This window comes from Plasmodium berghei (genome assembly GCF_900002375.2).
Source record: "Plasmodium berghei ANKA genome assembly, chromosome: 11".
Taxonomy (NCBI): Eukaryota; Apicomplexa; class Aconoidasida; order Haemosporida; family Plasmodiidae; genus Plasmodium; species Plasmodium berghei.
The window spans coordinates 131,798-159,330 of record NC_036169.2 but is presented as its reverse complement, the minus strand read 5'-3'; the positions used below and the strand labels follow the sequence as shown (position 1 = coordinate 159,330).

General features: G+C 21.1%; 8 protein-coding genes across 8 annotated transcripts; 6 read left to right on the top strand and 2 right to left on the bottom strand.

Moving 5' to 3' along the window:
* Nucleotides 1-474: 474 nt before the first annotated feature.
* PBANKA_1103700 (AN1-type zinc finger protein, putative) lies at nucleotides 475-1,919 on the top strand (the record flags this gene model as incomplete). Its single annotated transcript, XM_034565561.1, has 6 exons — nucleotides 475-570; nucleotides 757-864; nucleotides 1,028-1,123; nucleotides 1,375-1,498; nucleotides 1,696-1,760; nucleotides 1,896-1,919. 6 exons carry the CDS (start codon nucleotides 475-477, stop codon nucleotides 1,917-1,919), a joined length of 513 nt encoding a protein of 170 aa, XP_034422246.1.
* Nucleotides 1,920-2,482: 563 nt separating this feature from the next.
* Nucleotides 2,483-8,230, bottom strand: PBANKA_1103600 (cation transporting P-ATPase, putative; the record flags this gene model as incomplete). Its single annotated transcript, XM_034565560.1, has 2 exons — nucleotides 2,483-2,816; nucleotides 2,919-8,230. 2 exons carry the CDS (start codon nucleotides 8,228-8,230, stop codon nucleotides 2,483-2,485), a joined length of 5,646 nt encoding a protein of 1,881 aa, XP_034422245.1.
* A 1,021-nt stretch (nucleotides 8,231-9,251) lies between these two features.
* On the top strand, nucleotides 9,252-11,107 carry PBANKA_1103500 (conserved Plasmodium protein, unknown function; the record flags this gene model as incomplete). The annotated part of the gene is made up of 2 exons (XM_034565559.1): nucleotides 9,252-9,336; nucleotides 9,438-11,107. 2 exons carry the CDS (start codon nucleotides 9,252-9,254, stop codon nucleotides 11,105-11,107), a joined length of 1,755 nt encoding a protein of 584 aa, XP_034422244.1.
* A 1,135-nt stretch (nucleotides 11,108-12,242) lies between these two features.
* Nucleotides 12,243-13,108, top strand: PBANKA_1103400 (60S ribosomal protein L31, putative; the record flags this gene model as incomplete). The annotated part of the gene is made up of 3 exons (XM_034565558.1): nucleotides 12,243-12,252; nucleotides 12,540-12,691; nucleotides 12,911-13,108. 3 exons carry the CDS (start codon nucleotides 12,243-12,245, stop codon nucleotides 13,106-13,108), a joined length of 360 nt encoding a protein of 119 aa, XP_034422243.1.
* Nucleotides 13,109-13,948: 840 nt separating this feature from the next.
* On the top strand, nucleotides 13,949-17,296 carry PBANKA_1103300 (myosin B; the record flags this gene model as incomplete). Its single annotated transcript, XM_034565557.1, has 8 exons — nucleotides 13,949-14,602; nucleotides 14,733-14,876; nucleotides 15,047-15,179; nucleotides 15,275-15,370; nucleotides 15,453-16,039; nucleotides 16,226-16,405; nucleotides 16,560-16,958; nucleotides 17,081-17,296. The coding sequence occupies 8 exons, from the start codon at nucleotides 13,949-13,951 to the stop codon at nucleotides 17,294-17,296; spliced, it is 2,409 nt and encodes an 802-aa protein (XP_034422242.1).
* A 1,287-nt stretch (nucleotides 17,297-18,583) lies between these two features.
* On the top strand, nucleotides 18,584-20,752 carry PBANKA_1103200 (protein kinase, putative; the record flags this gene model as incomplete). Its single annotated transcript, XM_034565556.1, has 1 exon — nucleotides 18,584-20,752. The coding sequence occupies one exon, from the start codon at nucleotides 18,584-18,586 to the stop codon at nucleotides 20,750-20,752; it is 2,169 nt and encodes a 722-aa protein (XP_034422241.1).
* Nucleotides 20,753-21,707: 955 nt separating this feature from the next.
* Nucleotides 21,708-22,262, bottom strand: PBANKA_1103100 (actin-depolymerizing factor 1; the record flags this gene model as incomplete). Its single annotated transcript, XM_034565555.1, has 2 exons — nucleotides 21,708-21,868; nucleotides 22,055-22,262. The coding sequence occupies 2 exons, from the start codon at nucleotides 22,260-22,262 to the stop codon at nucleotides 21,708-21,710; spliced, it is 369 nt and encodes a 122-aa protein (XP_034422240.1).
* Nucleotides 22,263-25,242: 2,980 nt separating this feature from the next.
* PBANKA_1103000 (serine/arginine-rich splicing factor 12, putative) lies at nucleotides 25,243-26,196 on the top strand (the record flags this gene model as incomplete). The annotated part of the gene is made up of 1 exon (XM_034565554.1): nucleotides 25,243-26,196. The coding sequence occupies one exon, from the start codon at nucleotides 25,243-25,245 to the stop codon at nucleotides 26,194-26,196; it is 954 nt and encodes a 317-aa protein (XP_034422239.1).
* Between the last annotated feature and the right edge of the window lie 1,337 nt (nucleotides 26,197-27,533).

Genomic DNA, 27,533 nt, shown 5'->3' with positions numbered 1-27,533 from the left:
AAATATAGATATGCGAAGGAAAATATCATTTCATAGATTAGAGAACGGTTTTATGCAGTCTGTGTTTATTATAATATAGCTGGTTTATCTTTATGATCCGTTCAGGATTTATTATTTTTCAATTTCCCAATATAAAGGTAAACTACAATATAATATGTATTATGTTGCTTTATATATTAGGTAAAATACGTGCTATAAAAAAATAACATCCATTATATTTTTTTTTCTTCATTTTTTTAGTTTTAATTTGCTATAATAATTAAATTGGATAAAAAAATAAAAAAAAATAATATGGCCAAAAAATAAAAAAAAACATAAGGAATAAAAAAAATATTAACTGTAAATATAAAATAAAAAAAAATTATGAACATAGAATATAAAACATATAATGGAAAAACCCGACATATTTAAATATTTATAAATAAAAAAAAATGAGGACAATATGACTAAATAATATATATAAAAAAAATTAATATGGCTCATTTTTCCAATTTCATTCAAAAATGCCAATTCGAAGGGTGTAGATATCATGATTTTCTTCCACACAAATGTGAATATTGTGAATTAATGGTATAAAATAATAGCACATATGTATATAAAAAATTGCTTATAAAATAAATTTTGTGGAATATATCAACGTGTGTATGCTACAAAATGATACTAATATTTTTTTAAATATATATGAATAGTACCATTGAATTGCTTCCGTCTGATTTTCTATAATATAATGTCTGATGTGTATATATTTTTATTTAGTTTTGCGAGTTACATAAAAAAGCACAAGACCATGTATGCTCTAAATTAAAACACTCTGATTTGAAAAAAGTTATTTTATGTGAATACTGCAATGCAGTAATTCCTGATGTAAGTGTGAACAAAATAATAAAATAGAAAATAACAAAATGAATAAATATTATAGTTGTTTATAGGAATCAACTATATGCATATAGAAACTATTTTATTTATTCATTTGGGAAATCGCTACTTATTTGAATACATTTATTATTTTTTTTTTGTATATATATAGGAAGAAGAAGATATAAAATGGCATTTAATTCATAAGTGCACTTATATAAAAAAAACAAATAAACCAAAAATATGTGATAAAGAAAAATGTAAAACGGTAAAAAATAAAATAGACAATTATAAATTGTACAAGTCAATGTGTCAAATAAAAAGTACTTTCATTTCATAAAAGGGAATATAAAATAGAGTTATATCCTTATTCCCGATGACAATATATATGAACATATTTTTTTATTTTGGAAAGCTTTAATATAACTGAAAATGTATATACATATATATATATATATATATAAGCATAGAAAGTTAAATTATTTCTTTTTTTTATTAATAAAAATTATATTAATTCAGGTTTTGAATGACATTAATAGCTATTTTTGTAAGCAATGTAAAAAGACTTTTTGTTTGCCTCATCGATATGATTTTACCCATAAATGCATTTCTGATAACAAATATAAGAAGGGTTTTTTTGAAAGTATGCTAAACTGTTTTTAAAATAGTTTTAATTATAATATTTAAAGAGACATATTAATTATAAAAAATTTTAATTTATTTTATATAGTGTGTGGGTGTAGTGTATAATCAGCATGTGCTCATATTATTTTTTTTTTTATATTTTAATGTTTTTATTTTTTTTTAATTTTTTGAATAGAGTATTTTTTTTTTTTTTAGATATTTTTAAAAAAGAAGATCGCGAATCGGATAAATATTACAAAAAATCTAATAGAAAAATAAAGGTTAAATTGTACTCAAATTTTAATATCGTTTTTCTGTATCAATGTTTGGAAAATATATTTATATCCGATTTTCTTATTTGTCAAAATAAAAAAAATATATATTTTTTATTTACAACCTTTTAAATTCGTCCTTAGAAAAAATGGTGTTCAATACAGTAAAATTTTTACTATGATAAATATTATGACTAATTTGGATGCCTTATAAATAGTATCTTATTGTTTGAGTTTTTTTTTTATTTTCTGCACCTTTATATGCAAATTTGTGGTGTTGTGTATTGAATTTGGTTCTTACTTTCGCATTGTTATCTTAGAGTGGGTCATTTATATAGTTTTTCCAAGTTATGATGCTCTATTTTTATTTATTTAGCCAGTTATTTTTAGTTATGTTTTAGTTATTTATTGTGTTTGGCATTTTTCTCCATTTTGAAAAATAAATGTTGTCATTTGACAAAAATATGTTTTAAAAAATTATGAACAGTGCATAAATTTGAAAAAAAAAAAAAAAATTGTTAATGTGTAAAAGGGTACATAAATTTACCACGATAATATCGAAATCAAATATTCTATAAGGTTTTAACAAATTTTATAATAGGAAAAAATGTATAAACATATGAAAGACATTAATAATATTTGATGTAAAAAAAAAATAATATATGATTGATCCATCAATCTATCATATATTAATTTTTTGTGAGCATATCAAATGCACACATACAATATAACTAAGTGGGAATTCGTCTATTTTGAATTTTAAAAAATTTTCTGACAATATTATAAAATCTTTCACATAAAATATATTTAGATATTAAAATATTAATGATTATATTTAAAAAGTTTAAAAAAATGAATTTTATTTTAACTTCAGTGCTTAGAATATTATTTCCATTGGGGCCATAAAAGGATAAACCTCCAGCCGAATATGAAAATAATTCCAAAATTTTAAATTTTGTTTGTTTTGAAACTTCGTCATTGCAATTCATACGGAAAAGACATGTCAGTTTATTGGGCCCCCCAATAGTTAAATAAAACAAAAATAAATTAATTAAGGCATAGTACCTGAAAAAAAAATGAAGAATTTAAATATGGATTTGAATTAGGAATATAATATATTAGTATGATAAATTAGATTCTAAAATATGTAGAATTTTATTTTCTTACATCATAAATGTGTAATTAGAAAAAATATGTTTCCTATATTTCCCACCAAGTGTTAATATAAAGGCACTATTAACAATTTGAAAACAAAACCAAATACATGTTAGAAAACTTTCATAGTTATCACTCATAAGCCACCAAGAAGATTTAGGGGCTGAAATATTAATATAATAAGAGGATGGCAAATTATATAGAAAAAAAAATTTAAACATAATAATATATAAAAAGAAAAAATTAACTATGAGAGTGCATAATAAAGATAGTATAGTTTGAGCGCCAATAATACTTGAAGTAGGGGTTTGTGTTTTTAATTTATATTCAGGTTTTGATAATGTCATAGATTTAGCTAATAATAATAGTATAATATTATCAAAAAATAAATAGCCATATTCTGACATAATTGCATGAGCGCGCATAAAAAGAATAATTTTTATAATTGATATCATAAAGCCATATAATAGCATATATTTATAGCAATTTATAGATGTAACTAAACATGCTCTACCTTCTCTTAATATATCTATAACACTTTTTAGATTTTCATTTTTTGCACTAAATGGGGCTACAACAGATGTATCAGAATTAGATAAAGCCAAACCCGCATGTGATGTTTTTAAAGCACCGCAATCATTACTACCATCTCCACACATTCCTGATATATAATCGAATTTAATAAAATCTTTAATTATTTCCATTTTATTATTAGGGGTAAGCCGTGAAAATATTCTAACTTTTAAAAGGAAATTTTTATATTGTTCTATAGAAGAATTTTGTTTTATTTTTTTTGAATTTTGTTTGAATTCATTGTTAGTATGCATTAAATTTGAATTTATTTCATTTTCAGAACTTTGAATTTTAAAAATGTGATCCCTTATATAATTATAAGCTTCACCAGTTAATATAATTTCTTTATATATATCTTTATATAAAACAATTGAATTGTTAATTTTGTTATCATTATGTATGTTAACAAATATTAATTCTCCATTTAATATATATCCATATATTATAATATTTTCTTCATAATTATGGGTGTTATAATTTACAGGATTCATATTTTTATGTGATTCTAAAAGATATCCTTCTTCCATTTTAGATGTATGTGTGTCAATAATGTTACTATCATATTGATTAAGAGTATTATATTTTGAATTATGTTGGTTTTTTTTTCCTACATCATTATTATTATTTACCTGGTTAAGATTTAGATTTTCTTTAAAATTTTTGGTTTTATCTTGTTTTTTTTTTGAATAATTTAGAGGATTTGTTTCCTGATTATATTTTTCATGGTTTTGAATATATTGTTTATTTATTTGAGAGTAATTATCTGAACTATTAAAATTTTTAGATTCAGAATTATATTTAAAAAGGTTTTCAAAAGGCATAAATTTTATGTCAGTTAAATTAAAAGGATTTTGATTCGAAAAATTTGTATTATTTCTTTTGTTAGCATAATCTATATTATTATTTGAATTAACATTCAACGAATAAAAAGATTCATAAGTATTTATATTATTAAATAATCCGATTTTATTTCCAACATATAAACAATTATATGCATTATCCCCAGTTAATATAATTGGACGAATACAAGAATTCTTTAAAGTTTGTATTACATAATGTGCATCTACTTTTATATGATTGTTAAACATAATTAAGGAAAGAAAATTCATATCTGTTTCCATTTCATTTCTTGATAAATTAAAAAAATTATTTTTACTTTTGTTTTTTGGTAAATCATAAATAATTTTAAATGCCAATGCAATGACATAGAACCCATTTTTACTATACTCTTGTTCTTTTTGTTTATAAAAATAAAGTTCATCAGTTTTAATACATTTCTGATATATTTTATCAAATGATCCTTTTGAAAATACAATATAAACTTTTTCTGGAAAATCAAAATAGCCAAATGCCAAAGTTGTAGATATTTTTGTGTAATAATCGAATTCAAAAGTTTTGATAACATCAAAAGATTTATAAATAGAATCAAATTTTAATGAAATTCTTTTTACATTAATATTATCACCATTAATATAATTATGTATAATCATATCTGTTGCTTCATATAATTTTTTGTCAATTTCATTTCCATATATTATATTATCATCTATATAAATACATGAGCAACCTGCCAATGCATATACTACTAGATTATAATTTTCTGGCATATTTTCAAGAGTTATTTTATTTGCCCATACTAGTTTGCTATTATAAAGAAGTGATGTTACTGAATTTATAGAAGAATTTGAATCTATAAAATGTTTATTTATGATTGATATATTGTTATTTTCATCAAAACTTGAATTATTTTTTTTATTTTCTTCTTTTATTGTATTTGGTTTATTTGTAAAATAATTTATATTATTAGAATTAGTTGGTAGATTAATATGATCATTAAAAGTTTCTGAATCTTTTAAAGCTTCTTTATTTTCAGCATTTTTTCGAAGCTCATCAAAATTATTAGACTGATAATTAATATTTATTTTTTCATCTGAAATTGGAATATTTTCAGAATGTTTTTGATATTCACCTTCGTCATAACTTTGAAATAAATCAGCACTACTAGATCGACTATTTTTTTCACAAATAGAAAAATTTGGTGATTTGAAATCATCTTTTTCGGAGCTTGATAATTTATCTGTAATTTCTATTTTATTATTTTGATTTATATTTTTTTCAAGAATATTTTTATTTGAATTTAGTTTATCAAATATTGACGAACTGATATCTTCTTCCCCTACTTCATTATAAGCACTACAATAATAAGAATTTACTGATTTACTATTTTCTCCATTTTTCATACTATTTTTATCTATTATTTTTTTATTATTTTCTTTTTCATTATAATGTTTACTATTAATTGTGTCTATATTTATTATATTAGTTGTTACTAATGTTGTTTGATTATTGTGTTGTTCATTTGTGGCTAAATCAGTTAGAGTTAGTGGATTTGTGTTTGTTTTGGAAAATGTGAGAATAGAAGCATTGATATCATCGTTATCTATGGGTTCTAGATTTTTTTTTTCAAAATATTTAGATACTATATTTTTTTGAGGTGATAAAATATTATTACAAAAATGTATTCCTGAAAATTCTAAATTGTGATTAGTAATAGTTCCTGTTTTATCAAAAAAAAAAACTCGGATTTTTCCACAAATTGGAATTCTAGAAGGAGCAATACAGCAAATATTATTTTCATTTTTTAAACGATTTGTTGAAATGTTTAATCCAATATTTAACACAACTGGTGTCCATACAGGTAATATTTGTGACAATGTTCCGATAGAATAAAAAACAGATGTCATATTTAAACCTAAATATCTAATTTGGAAATAGAAACAAAATAGACTAAAAATAATTGTAAACATAAAAACTATTGGCAATTGTGAATCGTATTTAAAAAGTAAAGGGTTTGGAAATAAAACATTCTGCATATATTTTCCTTTATAAGTATATATACTCACATTTATTACAATTGCGTATATATTTTCAGGGGAGTTTAATATTGATATAATATTTGTACCAGCATATAGAATATTATTTGGATTTATTTTATTTTGCTTATTTAGAGAGAATTCTGTATCATTGTTTTGTTCTTTTTCATTTTTAAAAATTTGTCGATTTTCATTATATGTAGCTGTTTTTTTCATAGGTCGTGATTCACCAGTTAACAAACTTTCATCTACTAGAACCTGTCCAGTTAATAATAAACAATCACAAGGAATAGTCATTTGTGATTTAATAATAATTATATCACCAATTGTTAAATTGTTAGATGATATTTGTTGTTCTAATGCATTTCTATAAACAGTTACATTAATATTACTATTTGATTGAATGTTATCATATATTTCTTTTTTATTTTTTTGATTTTTTAAAACTTTTTTAATTACAGTTAAAATAGATATAACAATCCAAATTATTGAAGTAATCATTTCTTTCCAAAATAAATTTTTATAAGTTAGATAAAGTTGAAACATATATATTCCATCTAGTAACTCTCTTTTAAGATTTGTAAAAAATGAATTTACTTCTAAATGTATATTATTATAACCATATTGATTTATATTATGTATAATTTCATTATTATTTAATCCTCCTTTTTTTAAAATATAATTAAAATTAAAATTATTTACTTTTTCGTCAATACTATAAGATATATTAATAAATGCATCTTTTTCTTCGTTATATAAATATTTCATACTTCTAAAAAAAAAATATTTAACATTTTTTTCATTTGTTTTAACTTGTACTTTATGTAACTTAAATTTTTTTGTTGTTGTTTCATTTTGTTTGTATTCTGAAATGTCTGATAGATTTTTATATGTTGATTTATTATCATCATTTTGTTTTTTTTTTCGTTTAATTTTTTCTAATATATTTTGAGATGTTTCAATATTATTGTTGCTAGCTCTTAATTCAGAATTAGACAGGGATTCTGCATTATTATCAATGAATAATGAGTTTGCATAAAAATTGTGAGTTTTTTTTTTTGTATCATGAAAAGAGTGTGTATTTATATTTGAATATGATACTTCTGATTGTTTTATATATTTTTTTATATTTTGAATTATTTTTTCTAAAAAAGTTGGGAAAGGAATATAATTTTTAATTAAATCTAGAGAGTTGCAAACAAATTGTAAAAATGAGGTATTATATTTTTGAAAATTACATTTTTTAAGAAATTGTTTTTTTTTTTTTGTAAAACTATGTATCATATAGTTAATATGTGTTATACATTTTTTAAAATAGTTTGTATTGTAAAAAGTGCTGTATTCTTCATTTAAAGTATAAATAATAATATAATCACTATCTTTTAATATAGATGGCTTTAAAAATAAACTTTGTATATGCTTTCTGATTAATAATATACCATATGTTATAGTTAAGCTTAATAAAAAAAAAACAAAAAATTCCAAAGCTCTATCATTCCATAAAATTTCATTATTTATTTTAATGCAGTATTCGTTATATATTGAAGTGATTATAATTATATGTGTACATATGTATAAAAATATTGATATTTTTTTTAGTAAAAAACCAATATAGCAATTTTTATATCCTTCTTGTTTTACTACAATTTCGTTGGGATCATTTGTTTCATAGATGTAATTAAAAAATTCAACATTTTCACTTTTAAAAATAGCTTCATAATTTTTTAATTTGTGTTTTTTTTCTATGTTATCTCGGATCCATTTCTTATGAAAAATCCAAATAAAAAAACATAATAATAAAAAAATATAAAAAAAACATATGCATCTAAGCTCACTATATTCTATAAGAAGTTTGTCTGGTTTGCAAAAGTTAACCATCTTATATTATCAATAAATATTCTTAAAAACTATTTTTTTTGGAAATCAAATAAGATGCCTTGTACAATGGTTTGTATATGTTACGTGCTTTCTTCTTATATTTATGTGAATATATTTTGTTTTTTTTGTATTTACTATATATCTGTGAAATATAGAGATATGCACATATAATGTCAGTTTATACTATTCCCTTTATATGCTCATCACTTTTAAAATATTGTATTAATTTATGCGGATGTATATACCATATACTTCTTTTTCAAAAGAACCCTAATATATACAAACTAGTTTTTATTCATTATTGAAGAGGTTTAGGATAATGAAAATGGTTGATAAAATTGGCAATATTCAGAAAGATGAAAAAAAAAAAAAAAACTGATACATTTCACCATTTGATGAAATATAATAAATGATATAAAACACTTTGGAAATAGGAAAATATATATATGTATGAAAAGTAATAAAAATATAGTTATTAAATAAGTTGATATATAAAAAATATATGTGTTTCTTTATTTTTTTCATTTATAGTTATTTATGGTGGATTTTTCCAAAATGAATTTGCCAAAAAGTAAATGGTTAATAATAAAATGATGTTATAAAAAATGTGAACAAGCGATCAAAATGAAAATAATTGGAATTACATGAAATTGAGAAAATGTGCTTATTTTGAAATAAATATTAGAATGGGAAATAATAAAATTATGTATGCATCTATAATTATATAGTTGTGGATATATATAATATACATGTGTGATGTGTTTTAGAAAATTTTGTAATTTAAAATAATTCGAAATTAACAAATTAATTTTTGTAACTTGTTTTATTTTATTTTTTTCAAACAGAAAAAATATCACATTTTATTTAGGATATTCAGAAATCCCCTGAAATGACAAATAAAAGGAGTAGTGGGAAAAAAAAAAAAGTTAAACAAAATAGTGATGAATTATAATAATAAATCAGAATATAAATTTTATACTATATCCTCAATGTGATATATATTAATTTTCAAAAAAAACAAATGAATAAATCCACAAATTCGTTAGTAACCAGATTTGAATATAAGTATTTATTTTATGCCTTATCATTTGTATCCATAAATTTAGGTTAATATATAAATGAATTATTTTATTGGTAGCCATTGTTCTTTATTCATTTTGAGTTTTTTGATTAAATGATCACTCTTTTTATGTTTCCCATTTTACAGGAATATGTAATGAGTATATTAAGAAAAAAAAATTAGCATTCCAAGAAAAGGCTCCGCCTCAAATATACTTTTATTTATCAAATTATAACTTTGAATATATTGATAGAGGAAAATATAATGATAAAATTGAAAAAATATGTAATAATTTTAATGTGCCGATAAGTTATATTTATAAAGGGGCAAACAATTATTTTCCAATAGATTATCATTTACAATATTTAAACAATATTTTTGAAAAATCTAAAAAAAAATTAAAAAATGTTTTGGAAAAAGAAAATGAATTTGATAAAATTGTCGACAAACTTGTTGACGAAATTGTAAATCATTTTAATGAGCATGGATATGAGACAACAAGTTTGAGAAATTCAAGCAATTCCCCAAAATTGAGAAGAAATAGTCAATTTAATGAATGGGAAAAAAAGGACGACTTTTTAAAAAATTTAAATTTTGAGCATCTAAAGGAATTTATGTTAAAACGAAAAAAAATAATAGAGACGAAAAAAAAAGATGATATATTTAACAGTTTTATTGATGAGTTATATGCATACTGTTATTTATATTTACTAATTAATTATAAACGAAATAATTTTTTTGATTTTATAAAAATTAAAAGGTCTTATAGACATTGTAGTGAAAACACTTCAAAAGACATTGGGATCGAAATAAATAATTATCTTGGAATAGGTAATGAAAACAATAGAAAAAATGAACAAAATAATAGTTCTAGGTTTTTAAATGAAAATTCAAATTATATTAATCAAGTTTCTTATGTGTTAAATATTGATACAATAAATGAAATTAAAAAAAGTTTAGAAAAATATGGAGTAGTTGTATTAAAAAATTTTTTACCAAAAGAAAGTGTAAACAAAATAAAAAAAGAATTATTTTTGGATTCAAAAAATAATGTAAATGTTTCCCCACTATTAATGGATAAAGATGCAAATGTATTTTGTATTAGACCAACAAGAGGACGTCAATATTGTATAATACGAAATAGTAAAATAAGTGATATGTTTGTTAATATACAGCAATATTGGTTAAATATTGTTTATTCATATTTACCAGTAGGAATGTATGAAAATATTTTTAGCATGTTTGATAAAAATATTATATTAAATAATACAGAATTAAATAAATTAAATATAAAAAGTGAATATAATGATAAATTATTTATATCAGAATTGCAATTACTAAATAATGAACCTCTAAGTGAGATACAATCTTATCATGTCGATAATGGAATAAATGGATTAAGTATTATTATGCCTTTAAATAAAATAAATGAAGAATCTGGAAATTTTGAATTTTTTTTAGGAAGTCATTTATTTTCTTATTTAAAAGAAAATGTTAATTTAACAACATATAATAATGGATATAGAAATAGTCGAATTAAAAAGGCTATTTATAATTTTAAACGTTTTATGAACATATATTATCAAACAGGATCAGCATTTATACCTAAAGTTCAAGAAACTGATTTAATTATTTATGATTCTAGAATTATACATAGAGGGATGTCTAACAATTTGTGGCTTAAAAATTCATCTCTAATATATCGATATGACTATAAAAAATACCCCCCCCCAGGACAAGATTTTATTGATATTATATCTTATAGCTTTATTGGAAAATGTATTTCTTTCTTTAATACACTAGGCCGATATATATAATTCGTTATCTTTTAGAAATACAGTTATTGGCACATGAGTGTCATTAACTGCTGCATTTATTATTATTTTATTATTATTTTATTATTACTATTTTATTACTTTTCTTTTTATCCCAAATTTCACATAATGCATTTTTTGGTGAGCATGAGAGTGTACAGTAATGTATACTTCATATTGATAGGCTTTTATTTTTTTTCTATTTTTTTCTATTTTTTTCTATTTTCTTTCATTTCGAACAAGTGGCATTTCTTTGGATTTGCCAAACAAGCAAAATATATTATAGCAAGTGTAGCAAAATATTTAATTAATTTCGCGAATTTTACAAAAAAAGTATATTGAAGTTATATGAAAATATTTTTATTCTATTATTAAAAAAATTATTTATAGAAAATTTTAAGGAAATGCTTTTATTTAAAATATTCATGGAAATTTTTTTTAATATATTTAACGGCGCAAAATGTAAATAAAACCCCTTCCAGCCCTCTATATATAAAGCAAAATATATGTAAATAAATTATAAATATTATCAAAAATAAATAATTAAAACTATAAATATGTATATGTATGTATGCATATATTATTCTATTTATTAAAAGAAATGGTTTTAATTGCTTTTTAATCATGATAAGTAAAATAATTAATAATTGCCAAAAATGTTATATATAAACGGTTATGTTTATTATTACATATATAAATTTAATATTCATTACGAAGTATTTCCATAGAAGAAAATTGTGCATATGTATCATATATAATTTGACAAGATTAATATTTTGCATTTGTAATATTATATGTGAATAAAATTACCTACAAAATAGTTTATATTTGGCTTTTAAGCATATTTTGATATTATATATATTATTATTGTTATTATTATATACGAATAAAGCTACTCTGCAAAAATAATAAAATAATTCGTAATATTGCACAAATAAAGAATTAAGGAATGCCATATAAATATATTTATTAAAACAAAGAAATTAAAGCTTACGAAATTGGTGAAAATAAATAAGATATTTTTTTTTTATAAAAAAATATATTTCACAAAACAAAAAAAATATATATTTTTACTAATTAAATCTGATATTCTGTAAATTTTAATTTTATAACCTTATTTCATTATAACAATAGCAAAATGGTTAAAGGTAATAAATAAATCGAAAAAATGGAAAAGTTATATGATATTATATATAATTAATATGCTGGATTGTATAAGAAAATGAGAATTTTAATTACATAAAAAATATAGTTATATAGAAAAGTTATTTTGTATAATAAAATAAGTAGAAAAGGAAATATTAATATCCTTTTAAAAAAGCTGAAAGGATTAAAGGCTATATAATATATATATGTATATGTATGTAGCATATCAACAGTATAATAGAATATATGTAATATTATATAGAGTTTCCTTAACATTTTTTTTTTATAGCTGTAAAAAAACAGAAGAAAACTTTAAAACCATCAACCAAGGTTATTACAATCAATTTGAGCAAATTGACCCATGATGTATGTTACAAAAGAAAAGCCCCAAGAGCTATTAAGGAAATCAAACATATAGCCGGAAAATTAATGCACACAAAGGTATAGTTAAAAATATGTTTTTAATTTTTTATTGTAACTCAATTATAATTACAATTGAAGTATGTTTTATAAAAGATATTTCGTATATTAATTTGTGTTACATATATACATGTACATGATGAATGTCCGTAAATTATAATGTATACATTGGGATAAACAAAATATAAAGTTTGCTTTATATATATCATTGTTTGGTTTATTATTTCATTTTTTATACAGGATGTACGTTTGGATGTAAAATTAAACAAATTTATTTGGTCAAAGGGTATTCGAAATCCACCTAAAAGAGTTAGAGTTAAAATTGAGCGTATAAGAAATGAAGATGAAGACTCTAAAGAAAGAATGTACACACTTGTTCAGCACGTTATGGTTGATTCCTATAAAGGATTAGTTAACGAATGTGAAACAAACGAATAAACATTGTGGAATAATATTTTATATATATACTATATGTGCATGATTAATTTTTTTTACTTTATTTTTTAATTATATATGTATAATATATAAAAATAACAGACTATAAAAATTTAGATATAGACTTAAAATAATATGAAATTTTTATAAATTTTTAATATACTTTTTCGAATTATATTATTTTGAAAAAGTTAATAAAGTTGAATTTATGGAAAGGAGAGCAATCTTCCATAATTGGAAAATTTTTATTTTCACCTTTACTAGGAAGATCTATATTTTATATTATTTCATTTAAATTTATTCCATAAAAATTGTAAAATATTTACAATTATTGAATTTAACTTTATGATTATAAAAAATTGAAAAATATTACTATTATTATGAACAGTTCAGACAAAAAAGGGGAAAAAAATAAATTATTAGTGTGCAGCTATTTTTTTCTCTCAATTTAATCTTGTTATATATTTTTTTAAACTGTTGTTAAAATATTATATTTTTTAAAAAAGAAAAAAGAAACATATATATATAACTTTTAAATATTATTTATATAAAAAATAATGCAGTTCTAGTATCATTTTATTAAAAATTAAATGAGAAAAAAAAAATGAAAATTGTACCAATTTAGTAGAACAAATTATTTGTAAATTTTTTTTTTACTAAAAGAATAAATCAAATATGAAACTTTTTACGAATTTATAATTTTTTTAATATAAATAAAAGAAAAAAAAAAAAAACATATACATTAGTTATGCAAAATCGTTGTAATTACATACATATATATATGTGTGTGTATAATGGAAAAAATATTGAGAAAATTATATGTTGAATTAAAAAAAATAAATAATGAAAAACGCAAATGAACTAAGTGATTATTTACGAGTGAATAGTGAATTTGTTGATAAAAGTAAAAATGGATTTGAAGGGGGTAATTTTTATATATGGACACACAAGAGCCCTAATGCTACTCTTTATCCTGATGTTGTTTTTTTTAAATGTTTAGTTCTTAGTGTTGATGGACAAAATTACCGAGTAAAAGAAACAATTCCTGAGACGAATAGTGAATATGTAGTTAAAAAAGAGGATTTATTTAATTGCAATTCTATAATAAATGTAGATAACCATAGATTAAATGATATGATTCATCATAACTCTGCAGAAGTTTTAAACATGTTATGTTTAAGATATAAAAAAAATTATATATATACAATAGCCGAGCCAATGTTAATATCAATAAACCCTTACCAAGTTATTGATGTAGACATTAATGAATATAAGAATAAAAATACAAACGAACTTCCACCGCATGTTTATAGTTATGCAAAAGAAGCTATGGCTGATTTTATAAACACACATACCAATCAATCTATTATAATAAGTGGTGAAAGTGGATCTGGTAAAACTGAAGCTTCAAAGCTTGTAATAAAATATTATTTATCAGGTATTAAAGAGGATAACGAGATTTCTAATACGTTATGGGATTCGAATTTTATACTAGAGGTATGTTTGAAAAGAATTAAGAATTGTATTTTATATGTATAACTACAGATGATGATGTGTATGAATGGTTAAATTTGGTTATTTTGTACAATTAGTTTGGAATTTTTTCTTACTTTATATTTTTTTTTAGGCATTTGGTAATGCAAAGACATTGAAAAACAACAATTCAAGTCGATACGGGAAATATATTAAAATTGAATTAAATGAATATCAAAACATCGTTTCTTCAAGTATTGAAATATTTTTATTGGAAAATATAAGAGTAGTATCACAGGTAAATTTAGTTAAAAACTATAACCGTTTTATATATGATAGCAAAATAATTGGATGTATAGAAACGATAAAATGGGTATTTCGATTCTTTGTATAATTTTTGTGTCTATACCTATAAATATGCATACACGTATTAATTTTTTATAACTCCCTTTTTGATTACATGCATAGGAAGAAGAAGAACGAGGGTATCACATTTTTTATCAAATATTCAACGGAATGAGTCAAGAATTGAAAAATAAATATAAAATAAGATCAGAAAATGAATACAAATATATTGTTAATAAAAATGTGGTTATACCAGGTAATATAGATAAAAAAAGAAAAGAAAAAAGTAAATTGAACTATTTTTATTTTTTATAATTATATATAACTTAAATTGTTTGTGAATATTTTCAGAAATTGATGATAGTAAGGATTTTGGCAATTTAATGATTTCCTTTGATAAGATGAAAATGCACGATATGAAAGGCGATATGTTTTTGACTTTATCTGGTATGATTCATAGATATATGAACTTAAATTGTTTTTTATTATATTTATTTTTTTTTAATATATGTATTTTCTATTTATTTAGGATTGTTATTATTGGGAAATGTGGAATATAAAGAGATTGAAAAAGGAGGGAAAACAAATTGTAGTGAATTAGATGAAACTAATTTAGAATTAGTGAATGAAATAAGTAATTTGTTAGGAATAAATTATGAGAATTTAAAAGATTGTTTAGTATTTACTGAAAAAACAATAGCAAATCAAAAGATTGAGATTCCATTATCAGTAGAAGAATCAGTGTCTATATGCAAATCAATATCAAAAGATTTATATAACAAAATATTTTCATATATAACAAAAAGAATAAATAATTTTTTAAATAATAATAAGGAATTAAATAATTATATAGGAATATTAGATATATTTGGTTTTGAGATATTTTCAAAAAATTCCTTGGAACAATTGTTAATTAATATAGCAAATGAAGAGATACATAGTATATATTTATATATAGTTTATGAAAAAGAAACTGAATTATATAAAGCAGAAGATATTTTGATTGAATCTGTAAAATATACAACTAATGAAAGTATTATTGATTTATTACGAGGGAAGACGTCTATAGTTTCTATTTTAGAGGATTCTTGTTTGGGGCCAGTCAAGAACGATGAGGTAAGTGCGAGTTAAAAAAATGAGGTAAAAGGTTGTATACACATATTGTGGTTCTAATTATAAAGATGTATAATTTGGTTCCATATGTGCCGTTATACATGCTTACTTTTGAATTTTGAAATTTAAGAGTTTTATTTTTATCACTTTTTATATAATAAGTTTCTTTTTTTGGGATACTGATTGTAGAGCATTATAAGTGTATATACAAATAAATTTTCGAAGCATGCAAAATATGCTTCTACAAAGAGAGACATTAACAAGAACTTTGTGATTAAACATACCGTAAGTGATGTAACATATACTATTACAAATTTTATATCAAAAAATAAGGACATTTTGCCATCAAATATTGTACGTCTTTTAAAGGTTAGAATAGATGTGAGTTGAGTGTGGGTTCAAGGGAAAGAACCGCAAAATGTTGGAAAATATGGAGATGGGGTTATTATGTTCGTTATCTTGTTCGTTATCTTGTTCGCAATTTTGCTATTTTTCATTTTTTTATTCCGGATTTGCCTTGCAGGTATCGAATAACAATTTAGTGAGAAGTTTGTATGCAGATGTGGAGGTTTCAGAATCATTAGGACGTAAAAATTTGATAACATTTAAATATTTGAAAAACTTGAATAATATAATTTCTTATTTAAAAAGCACAAATATATATTTTATAAAATGTATAAAACCGAACGAAAATAAGGAAAAGAACAATTTTAATCAAAAAAAGGTTTTTCCTCAGCTTTTTGCTTTATCTATTATTGAAACGTTAAATATAAGTTTTTTTTTTCAATATAAATATAAATTTGATGTATTTTTAAGTTATTTTGAGTATTTAGATTACTCTACTTCAAAAGATTCGAACTTAACCGATAAGGAAAAGGTTTCTACGATTCTTCAGAATACTGTTGACCCAGACTTATACAAGGTGATAATAAAAGAAAAAATTATAAAAGGGAGAGCTTACTATATATATATATATATATATGTATATACATATATGGATGGATGCATATATAATTATGTGATATGTGTTGTTTCATTTTATAGGTTGGAAAAAGTATGATATTTTTGAAAAAAGAGTGCGTGAGTAAAATCAGAGAAATAATTAATAATAATTTAAAATGTTATAAAAATTTATGTAATATAGCTACTGCAATAGTTACTAGAATAAAAAAGAAAGAAGTTGTAGAATTGAACATAAAAAACCTACAGCTAGCTCAGGCATATTTTCGAAAATATAAGCATATGAAAGAGCTCGAATAAGTAAGAAGTGATATTGTGTTTAAATTTTTAATATTATATAAAAGTTTTGGAGATGAACAACAAGTAGGGTTTTCTTTCGTTTGTCACAAATTGTAATTTATATGTGTGTAATATTATTTGACCAGTTGGTAGCTTATTCTTTGTTTTTGTTTATGTTTTTGTTCATGTTTTTGTGACTTTCCTTGCGAGACTAACTGTTGTACATGTGTGGGCAAATATATGTTTATGTCTAACGAGTGTAATGGAAATGAAGTTCGAAAGTGATGTTATTACAAATATATGTTTCATATGGTTTAATGAAGGGGAAGATACTTTTTTTTAGTAAAAAATATGCTAGCAACGGTTTATAATATTGTGCGCTTATGAAAAGTCAAGATTATGGAAAAAATATTCATACATATACATGATTATAGTTTATAAATAATTTTTTTCAGCTAAATTATGTATGTGAAAATTAATTGAGATTTTTTAAGAGTGGAATAGAGGTTAATTGAAAAATTGTATTTAAATTTGATCATTATATGTGCATATTTTTTCCCCCCGCATTTTATATCCGATTTTTTTATATTTTTTTCATTATACTTTTTAATTTATTTTTAAATTGAAAAATGAGGATATTATAATTTTAAAAACTGTAAAGGTATAAATAAAACTATTAAGTGGAAAGTAATAAAAAACGAGATATGTTGCATATGAATTTGAGAGAAGCTGAAAATAGAAAAAAAAAAATCAATACATTGTATATATAGATAAAGTATTATAGGATTAGTACAAAATTAAATGAGAAGTTGTGCTATTATTTTTTTAGCAAATTAATGAACACTGAAGTATAGTAATATGGCAATTAAAAACTAGCTTAGTATAAATTTTGTATATATAGTGAATAATTATGTGTATATAATACCCTAGTCGTATAATGCTTTTCCAAAATTGAGTAAATACATGAATATTACTTAATTTAAATATAAAACAAATGTGAAAAAGGGGAAATAAGTTAAAAATTGATTGAACTGGAAAAAGGATATCATAAAAGTTGAAGTAAAATTCTACAATATTTATTACATTGATAATATGTATCGTGAGAATAGAAATGAACAAGCGAAAAGACTGAAAAAAAAATTATGAATAATTATGTATGAACATGCATGTAAATATGTCAATTTTTTTTTTCTTCCACAATATTTCTTATAAATTTTAGCTAGCTATGAACGGTTCAGAAAAAAAAACAAATATTAAGATAATAATCTAAATAAAAGTTCATATGGAATAAGGAAAGGAATAAAAAGGATGTTGCAGTATTTTGTCGATAAATTATTTGGGGATTTACCCCCAAATTTTAATTATGTAATTAAAAATAAAATCGAATATAATGGAATTAGAGGAGGATATTATGATATATATGATGGAGTAAATAAACATAACGAAGAGGTTAGTATTTTTATTTATGAAAAAAGTAACAAAGATTTTCATAGTAATGTTAAAAAATATGTTAATAATCATTTAAATTATTCTAAAAAATTAATTCATCCTAATATTTTAAAAGTATTATATACATTTGACAATGATAAAAGAATATATATAGTAACGGAAAAATGTGTGCCATTATTTTTTGAAAAAATAAAAGGTGATCCTATATGGGGAATATATGAAATTATTAATGCTGTTAATTTTATTAACAATTTTAATTATGTTCACTGTTTAGTAAATCCTTTTTCTGTTTTTGTTACTTCTAAAGGTCGATGGAAATTGTCACTATTTGATTGTATATATGAAAAAGATATGAATATACATAATATTATAAATAATATTAAAGATCATTTATTTTTTAGTTATGGGTACAAGTTAATAGATTTTTCAAATGTTGCAAAACCAGTTGCAATTGATGCATATGGATTAGCTTATTTGATGGTATGGTCTTATCAAAATTATATGATAGAATTTAAAAATAAGGAAAGTAATTCGTTTAATATGGATATTGAAAATACTAGTTTTTCTGTGGAGCATAGAGATGATTATTTTCGAAATGGTGAAACATTCAAAGATATAAAAAATAAATTTTGTTTAAACATAGATACAACACAAATATACAAAAATTATCTACCACAAAACCTTTGGAATATATATGAGGCATTACTTCAATATAGTGTAAAGGGTATAGATATAAATTTTTCCACAATATTAAATAGCGATAATATAACGGGAAGTTATATAGTAAAGACAATGCTATTTTTAACGGAGGTTCATATGAAATCTCGAATTGAAAAAAATAATTTTTTTTGTAATCTTTATGAAAATTTAGATAATATAAATTTTGATGTAAAGGTTCAATTAATATTACCAGAAATTATTAAAAATTTAGAAGTATCTGAAAATTTAGAGAAATGTTTACAAATTATGTTAATAATTTCTAAAGATATGAATACAAATGATTTTGAAAAAATGATATATCCGATTTTTTTAAAATATTTTTTACAAACAGATAGATATATTAGATATATATTATTAGAGTGTTTTCCAATTGTTGAAAAAAATTTAAATAATAATAATATGAATGAAATATATTTGTCATATATGTATGGATTTTCTGATAATAATATTTCAATAAAAAATGCAACAATAAAAAATTTTATTTATATATATCCTAAATTAAAAAACAGTATAAGAACACAGGCTTTGCATATATTATTAGAAAATTTAAAAGAAAGGGATTGCTGTATTAAAACAAATACTATTATATGTGTTGCGAAAATAGCAAATTATATATTAGAAGATAAACAAAACATACTAGAAAATGTTTACAAAATAGGATTATGTGATATGCATGTTCAAATAAGAGCTGCTACACTTCAAGCTATAAAAGCTACATATAATCAGTTTGATATAAAACGTTTTATTTTAAATATAATGCCATTAATAGTTAAATGTCTAATTGATGAATCTTATGAAATTCGTGAAATTACTTTTGATTTATTTGATTTTGTTATTCCTTTGTTGAAAAAATCCGTAACAAATATTGGAGTTAGCAATACAGACACGAAAAAGAATGATAATAAAAATGTAATTTTGAATGATTGGGTTAATCAAAAAGATGTTAATCCTATTTATATTCATGGATATAAATTTTGTGAAAAAAAACAAAAAACACATTTACAAGAAGGTATAAATAATAATTCGAGAAATTTATGGTATAATGAAAAAGGACAGAAAATGAGTAATAAGAAAGATTCGACAAAAAATGAAACAAATTTAAATTTGAATATAAATACAAAAAATGATAAATTAAAAAGTATAAATGAAATAGAGAAAGAGGTTTTAGATGACTTTGAATGGAATTTTGAAGTTTCAGAGGAAAAAAAAAAAAAAAAAAAATTAAACTTAAATATTGATAATTTTTTTGATGAATTTGATTTTAATGATGAAGAAAATGCACCAAAGTTCAAATTGAGTTCATTATAACAAGTTGAAAATTTTTTTTTCGATATGATTATTTATTTTTTAAATATTAAAATGATTTTTTGATTATAGTTTGTTCTTTTCATTTTGTTATTTGATATGTTTCTAATTTTTCATTTTTTTGTCTAATTTTAGTTCCCTTTTGTTAATAAAATTATAAACAATAAACTGTTTAAAGTGCATACTAAATAAGTTTCATTTTTTTTTAAATTATAAATATGTATGATCAAAATGTGGAAATCGATATATGGATATAGTTATATAATATTTTAGTCATAATGGAAATAAATTTAAGAGATTGATTTTATTAAATCGAATAAAGAAAGAATACAAATTTTCTAAATGTTAAGAATAATATAGATTCTTAATTTTCAATATTAATTTTTTACGATTATCCTATTGGTTTATTCATAAATATAAGAACGATGTTTATTTCTATATCTTAATTATATCGATAAATATTGAAAAATAAACACAATATGTTTCCAATAACTTTTTTATAATACTACTTAAATAAATGAAAAAAAAAAAAAAGGAAAAAATGATTGTAACACACTTTAACGCATAGATATATGTAATAAATACCATAAATAAACAATTTAATTTGTTTGAGCTTGCATTCTAAAAACATAATTAGGTATAGATATAGAATATATAATTTGATGAATATATGTTTTTTTTTTGTTTCATTTTGTGAACATTCACAAATAATATAAGTTTTGTAATTTGATTATTTCGTTAAAATGTTTTTTGTTGTTTTTTGTTGTATATAGAAAAAACGGTTTTGTCATTTGTTATTTCTTATTCTTTATTTTAAACTTTGAAATAGATGTAAAACTTGTATATGTCTATGTATATGCATTCAATACATGGGCATCATTATTTGGAGAATTAAGCTAATTATTTCAATTACTTATTTATTTGGTTTATTTGTAGAATTTAAAATTGAAAAGTCAGTTTATTTAAAATCGGCAACATCTAGGGCACTTTCAACAACCGATGTAAAAACATTAACCCCTTCGATTTTTTTTAACAAAGCTTGCTTGCTAGACGCATATGTCATTCTATCTCTAGAATTTGAGGTTTCCCTTGCATACATAAAGAAGTGGATTTTGTTTACTGTAAATAGAAAAGCAGAAATAAAAAAAGTGAAAAAAGTTGGTAAAATATGTGATTACATGTTTTTTTAAAAAATTGCACACATTTTGATATAATACACGGGAAAAAGCGGTTTAAAATGATTGTTATAACTATACACACATCATAAAATAATATGAAAAGTAATAATAATATATATATATTTACCAGCGTCAAAAACAACATATGCACATTGAATATTGTTATTTTTATCAATAGAATCAACAAGATCTTTTAATGATGTGGTTTCCCCTTTGGAATGAATGATAATTTCACAATTCTCTATAACAAATATTATCCATCTACATGTTTTTCGAATTTTCATATTATTAAATTCTGTAACACAATTGTCATTTACGCGAATACCGCTTATCATTTTGAATAAATATAATTAAGATAATTTAAATATATCTATAAAGTTATAATTAAATATTTTCAAAAACTTTACAAAAAAAAATGTGAATTTTTTAAGCTTTTTAGTATTCCTTATAAAAATTCTAAGGGTTTTCAAATTTGTTAGTAATATTCAGAATATTCATAATTTACAATTTTTTTAAAATTGAGAAACAATAAAAAAGGAAAGAAAACAGATAAAGAAATATATATATATATATATATTATATTATATTATATTATATTATATTATATTATATTATATTATATTATATTATATTATATTATATATAATAGCCTAAACAGACATGGGTGTATTTTATTTTTATTTATATATTTTTTTTAATTTGCAGTTTAAAATGAGCAAGTGCAAAATAAAATAAAAATTATACTTAATAAATTTAATGTATATATTTATTATGTTCTTTTATATCATGTGTATTTTTTATGTGTATATTTATTAGCACATATTTTAATATAGTTCGTATTTGCGGGTTTAATATATTTATAAAACTTTCTTTATATTTTTTTATTATTTTACAATTTATTCCTAACTTATTTTCTATTATATTGAATGGAAATATGAGATTTGAGCTATATTGTTTTGTTTGTGCAGTGTGTACAAATTTTTTGTACAGCTTTTTTTTTTTTTTTTTTTTTTTATGAGTATAAGAGGGGGAGGTTAAATTGTTTAATATTGTAAATGTTTATATATGTATAATTTGTATATATATAATATGTTAATATATGCTTATAACATTTTTGATTTGAAAAATAAAAATCCTCTTAATTGCTACATAATATTTATATTTAATAAATCTACATTTTTCTTATTTAATTAAGATGGAAAAATACCAAGGTATATATATTTATTATTATTATTATATTAAATAGTGCATGTGTTTACGAAAAATTATAAGAAATGATTAAAAAAAATATAATAGCATTTCCCAATATTTTTTTTATAAAAAAAGCTTAAATTGTTTATGATTAGAAAATAAGATAAATGGAATGTAAATATATAATGTTATAGAACTGTTTTGTGCATTTTTGTAAAATATAAGGAAATAATCACTTTGTAACTTTTATTTTATACCATTGTTATGTATGTATATATACATGTGAAGTATGGGAAAATGAATAATTTAGGATAGTATAACCCTTTTACTTCTCATTAATAATTATACAAATGTTAATATTTATAAACACACATTATAAAAGGATTGTATATTTTTTTGTGTGGAAAAAATAATTTATTTTAAAAAAAAATTTGATAAAATATAAAGGTAAGTATGTTCTGTTCATTTCCCACAGCACATTATCATTTATTTTGGAAAAATATTTACAATAAATGTTTAGATATATTATGTAAAAATTAAGAATGTCTCTTAAATTGATTTAATATTATGAAATATACATATTCTTTTGGGTGTAAAAATAAAAAATGTAAATGTGAAAATGAATAAAAAATGTCTAAGCTTTTGTAATATTAAAAAAAAATGAAATGTATAGAAATATGCCCCGAATTTTGTCAACTTGGCAATATAAGGAATAAAATATAGACTTATATATTTTTTTGTTTATAAGAAATGTTACTTTGAATATATTTATTGATGTTATAAGTTTAAATAAAATAGTATTGAATCGTAAAGATAATTTATATGAGCATGTAGCATTATTTTGATGATAGTACAATATGTATATAATATAAAGATATTAAAGTATTTAATCTAAATAAAATAAGTTTTTGAAAAGTGTGATTATTTAGGCATTCTTCATACTGAATTGAAAAGATATGGACCAAAATATGAGATATCATAATTCTGAATATTATATAATATGAATATAATAAATACGATAAAACTTAAATGTATCTTATTTATTTGAGTAAATATATGATGGTTGTTATAAAGAAAGCAACAAAAACTGTTAATAAATATATTTCACTTTTTTTATATTCTTTTTATTTATGTAATGTATCTGAATGGTTACATATACAATGTCAATAATATAGAATGCTAATTGGTCAGAATTAAAAGTGTGAACACAAATATATTAATACATTATTTAAGGTTATAATTCAATATGTAAGTTTAATTATATTTTATATATTATTTAAAAAAATAAATATAATATTTTACGTAAAATATGAAGGAAATTAAATATATGGTTTAGTATATTTTTTATATTTTTAAATGTATACATACATTATATGGATAGTATGGAAATGTCAAGGAATACATGCTAGTAAACAAAATGTTTTAGTTTTCTATAATTTATATAATATTTATTTATTTATTTATTTATTTACTTTCTTTTTATTTATTTCCTGCTTATTCTTTGCTTAAAATATTATACAAAAATAGGTAATATTATTTTATAGCAATGTTTCCATTTTATGTTAAATTATGTTTAATATAATATATTACGATATTTATACTCTATGAAACGTGGTTTTATTTTTAATTATAATTTTTTTTTTTTAAATAGTAAATATTTTAAAACCAAGTTAAAGATTTATAATTTAATATTTATTTTAGCTATAGAAGTTTGTATGAATACATTTTTTTTATATAATTTTTTTTTATTAGTAATTAAAAAGAAAATCAAAGATAGAATAAAAAAAAAAATAAGTATTAATGTTCCAATTAAAATAAAAGGAATGGTCATATATGAAATTAAAATATGTAATCATATTTATAGAATATTTGTAATGTATATATATACATATTAAAAAAAAAATATTAAATGTAAAAATATTATTAACATAAGTTTGTGAAAATAATAATGTATTTTATACATATTTAGAAGAAAACAAGGATAAAAAAAAAAAAAAAAAAAAAAGTTTAAATTAAAATTAAATGATATTGAATTGTGTATATTATATATAATAAGTTCTTTTAAATTTGGAAAAATAAGTTTGAATTAGTTATAAAGATAAATTAAATAAAAATATAATAAAGATGGGCCCCCATTCAAGCCAAAGGCCACAACCTATGTCCCTTTTGATAAGGAAATTAAAATTTAACACTTCACCATCTATGGTTAGAGATAAATTTAAAAAGTTTGGAGCAATTAAAGATGTATATTTACCAATAGATTATTACACAAAAGAACCAAGAGGGTTTGGTTTTGTTGAATTTTATGATCCTAAAGATGCTGAACAAGCATTAAAAGAAATGAATGGAAGTGAATTAGATGGGAATCGAATTGAAGTTTTTGTAGCTCAAAAAGGTAGATCTGACCCTAGAATTATGAGATATAAAGAAAGAGGTGGTGGTTCAGGATATGGTCATAGGAAATATTCTGATAATAGATTAAAAAGAAGATATATATCAAAATCTAATTCAAGATATGGTTCATATTCCCGTGATAAAATAAGAAGACGTGATAAATCCCGGGAAAGGATAAGGTATAGAGATAGTTATGAAAGAAATATGAGAAGTAGTTATAAAGATAAAAAAAATAATTATATGAAAAATTATAACAGATATAGAAGTAGAAATTATGACAGAAGTTTTAGTAGAGGGCGCAGATCTAGAGGTTATAGACATGATAGTCCAAAATATCGAGAAAAAAGAAGATATAATAGAAGTATTAGTAGAAGTGAAAATAAAAATAATAGAAAGGAATATAAATCAAAATATAGTAATGATAAATATAGTAATGATAAATATAGTAATGATAAATATAGTAATGATCGATATAGTAACGAAAGTGGTAATTCTAGCAAACAATCAAGAAAACAAATGGTATCAAAATCTATTTCATTTAATACTGAAAAAGATGATGAAAAACGAAAAAATGATAATATAGAAGATAGAGGCAATTCAAAGGAATGGAAAGAAAGTAAAGATATAGATAAGCATGTTGACAATAAAAATTCAGTTAATAGTCAAGATGCAGAATCTAATTAAATAGATTGGATAAAATAATATGAATATAGTTAAATATAAGAAATTTATAATTTTTATTTTATGGAAATAAAAATCCAGGTTCCTTAACTGTTCATATTAGGGATATACAAGTAAGGTTATAATGATTTAAATATATGTAGGTTCTTAGAAACTTAGTTAGGATATATATGCATCTATATTTGAAGAAAATTTAACTTCAAAGAATGCAAATTTATAATATCCAGGAATATGAAGTTATCAACAATTTTTGTTATATATATAGAACATTCCTATGTTTAAAGACAATTTTGATATACTCTTTTATTTACCGGAAAAATGAATATTACATATTTTTATTTTAAAAAATTTGAAAAAAAATACATATATGTTAGTTAAAACCTTGTATTATTGTCTGCATTTCTTTTCATATTTTTTTTTCACCTTTAATTGGTATTATTTAGAAAGAATAGTAAATATATGGATTTAAATTGATATTATATATATCTATATCCATTTTTTACGATTCTTTTTTTGTTTTTTTTTTATCTTTTTGTTTTGCCAAATTTCCAATTAAAATGTGTCCATATATATAAATAGAGTATTTATATTTTGCTTATAATTACTTGCCTATTATAATGATATAGGCTTTTAATTATAAATATTTTTCAAAATAAAAAAACAATAGGATGTCAAATACCATTATCTATGTAATATATATATAGATTGTAAAAATAATATATCAGAAAGAGGAAACAAGAAAAATAAATAAAATAAAAAAATAAAAAAAGAAATGGAAAAAGAAGACAGGAATAGATATATGTATAGAAAAAAAAGGCACACATATTCATATCTTTTGATTGTATATTAATTATGTAAGGATATATATATCTTTTACGATTTTAAAGTAAATAATTTATCAAGAACAATATAGATTCATAAAAATGTATAACAAAAATGACGATAAGTTTTTATACAAGATATATATATATGCATTTTTTCATTTATTTGTCTACTATCAATGTAACTTATTTATTTTGTAAAATATTCTTAAAATGTGTTTTTTTGTTTATATAAAAAGTTCGAGGTTATGAAATGAAATTAAGAAGAAAAAAAAATTAAATAATATAATGAAGGATTGATGTGAAATTAAAAAAAAAAGATAAAGTTAACAAAATGTTTTAATTTGCTAAAGGTAGCTTAAATTGAAGTTATAAAAATATGCATATTTTTATGCAGCGTATATATGAAATGATAATAATATAGAAATAATTACAATGAAAAATATATGCTATTTTGGAAACTCATTTTAGAAGATTTTGTTTTTTATTATTGTGTTCTTAGATTCTTTACTACTTTGG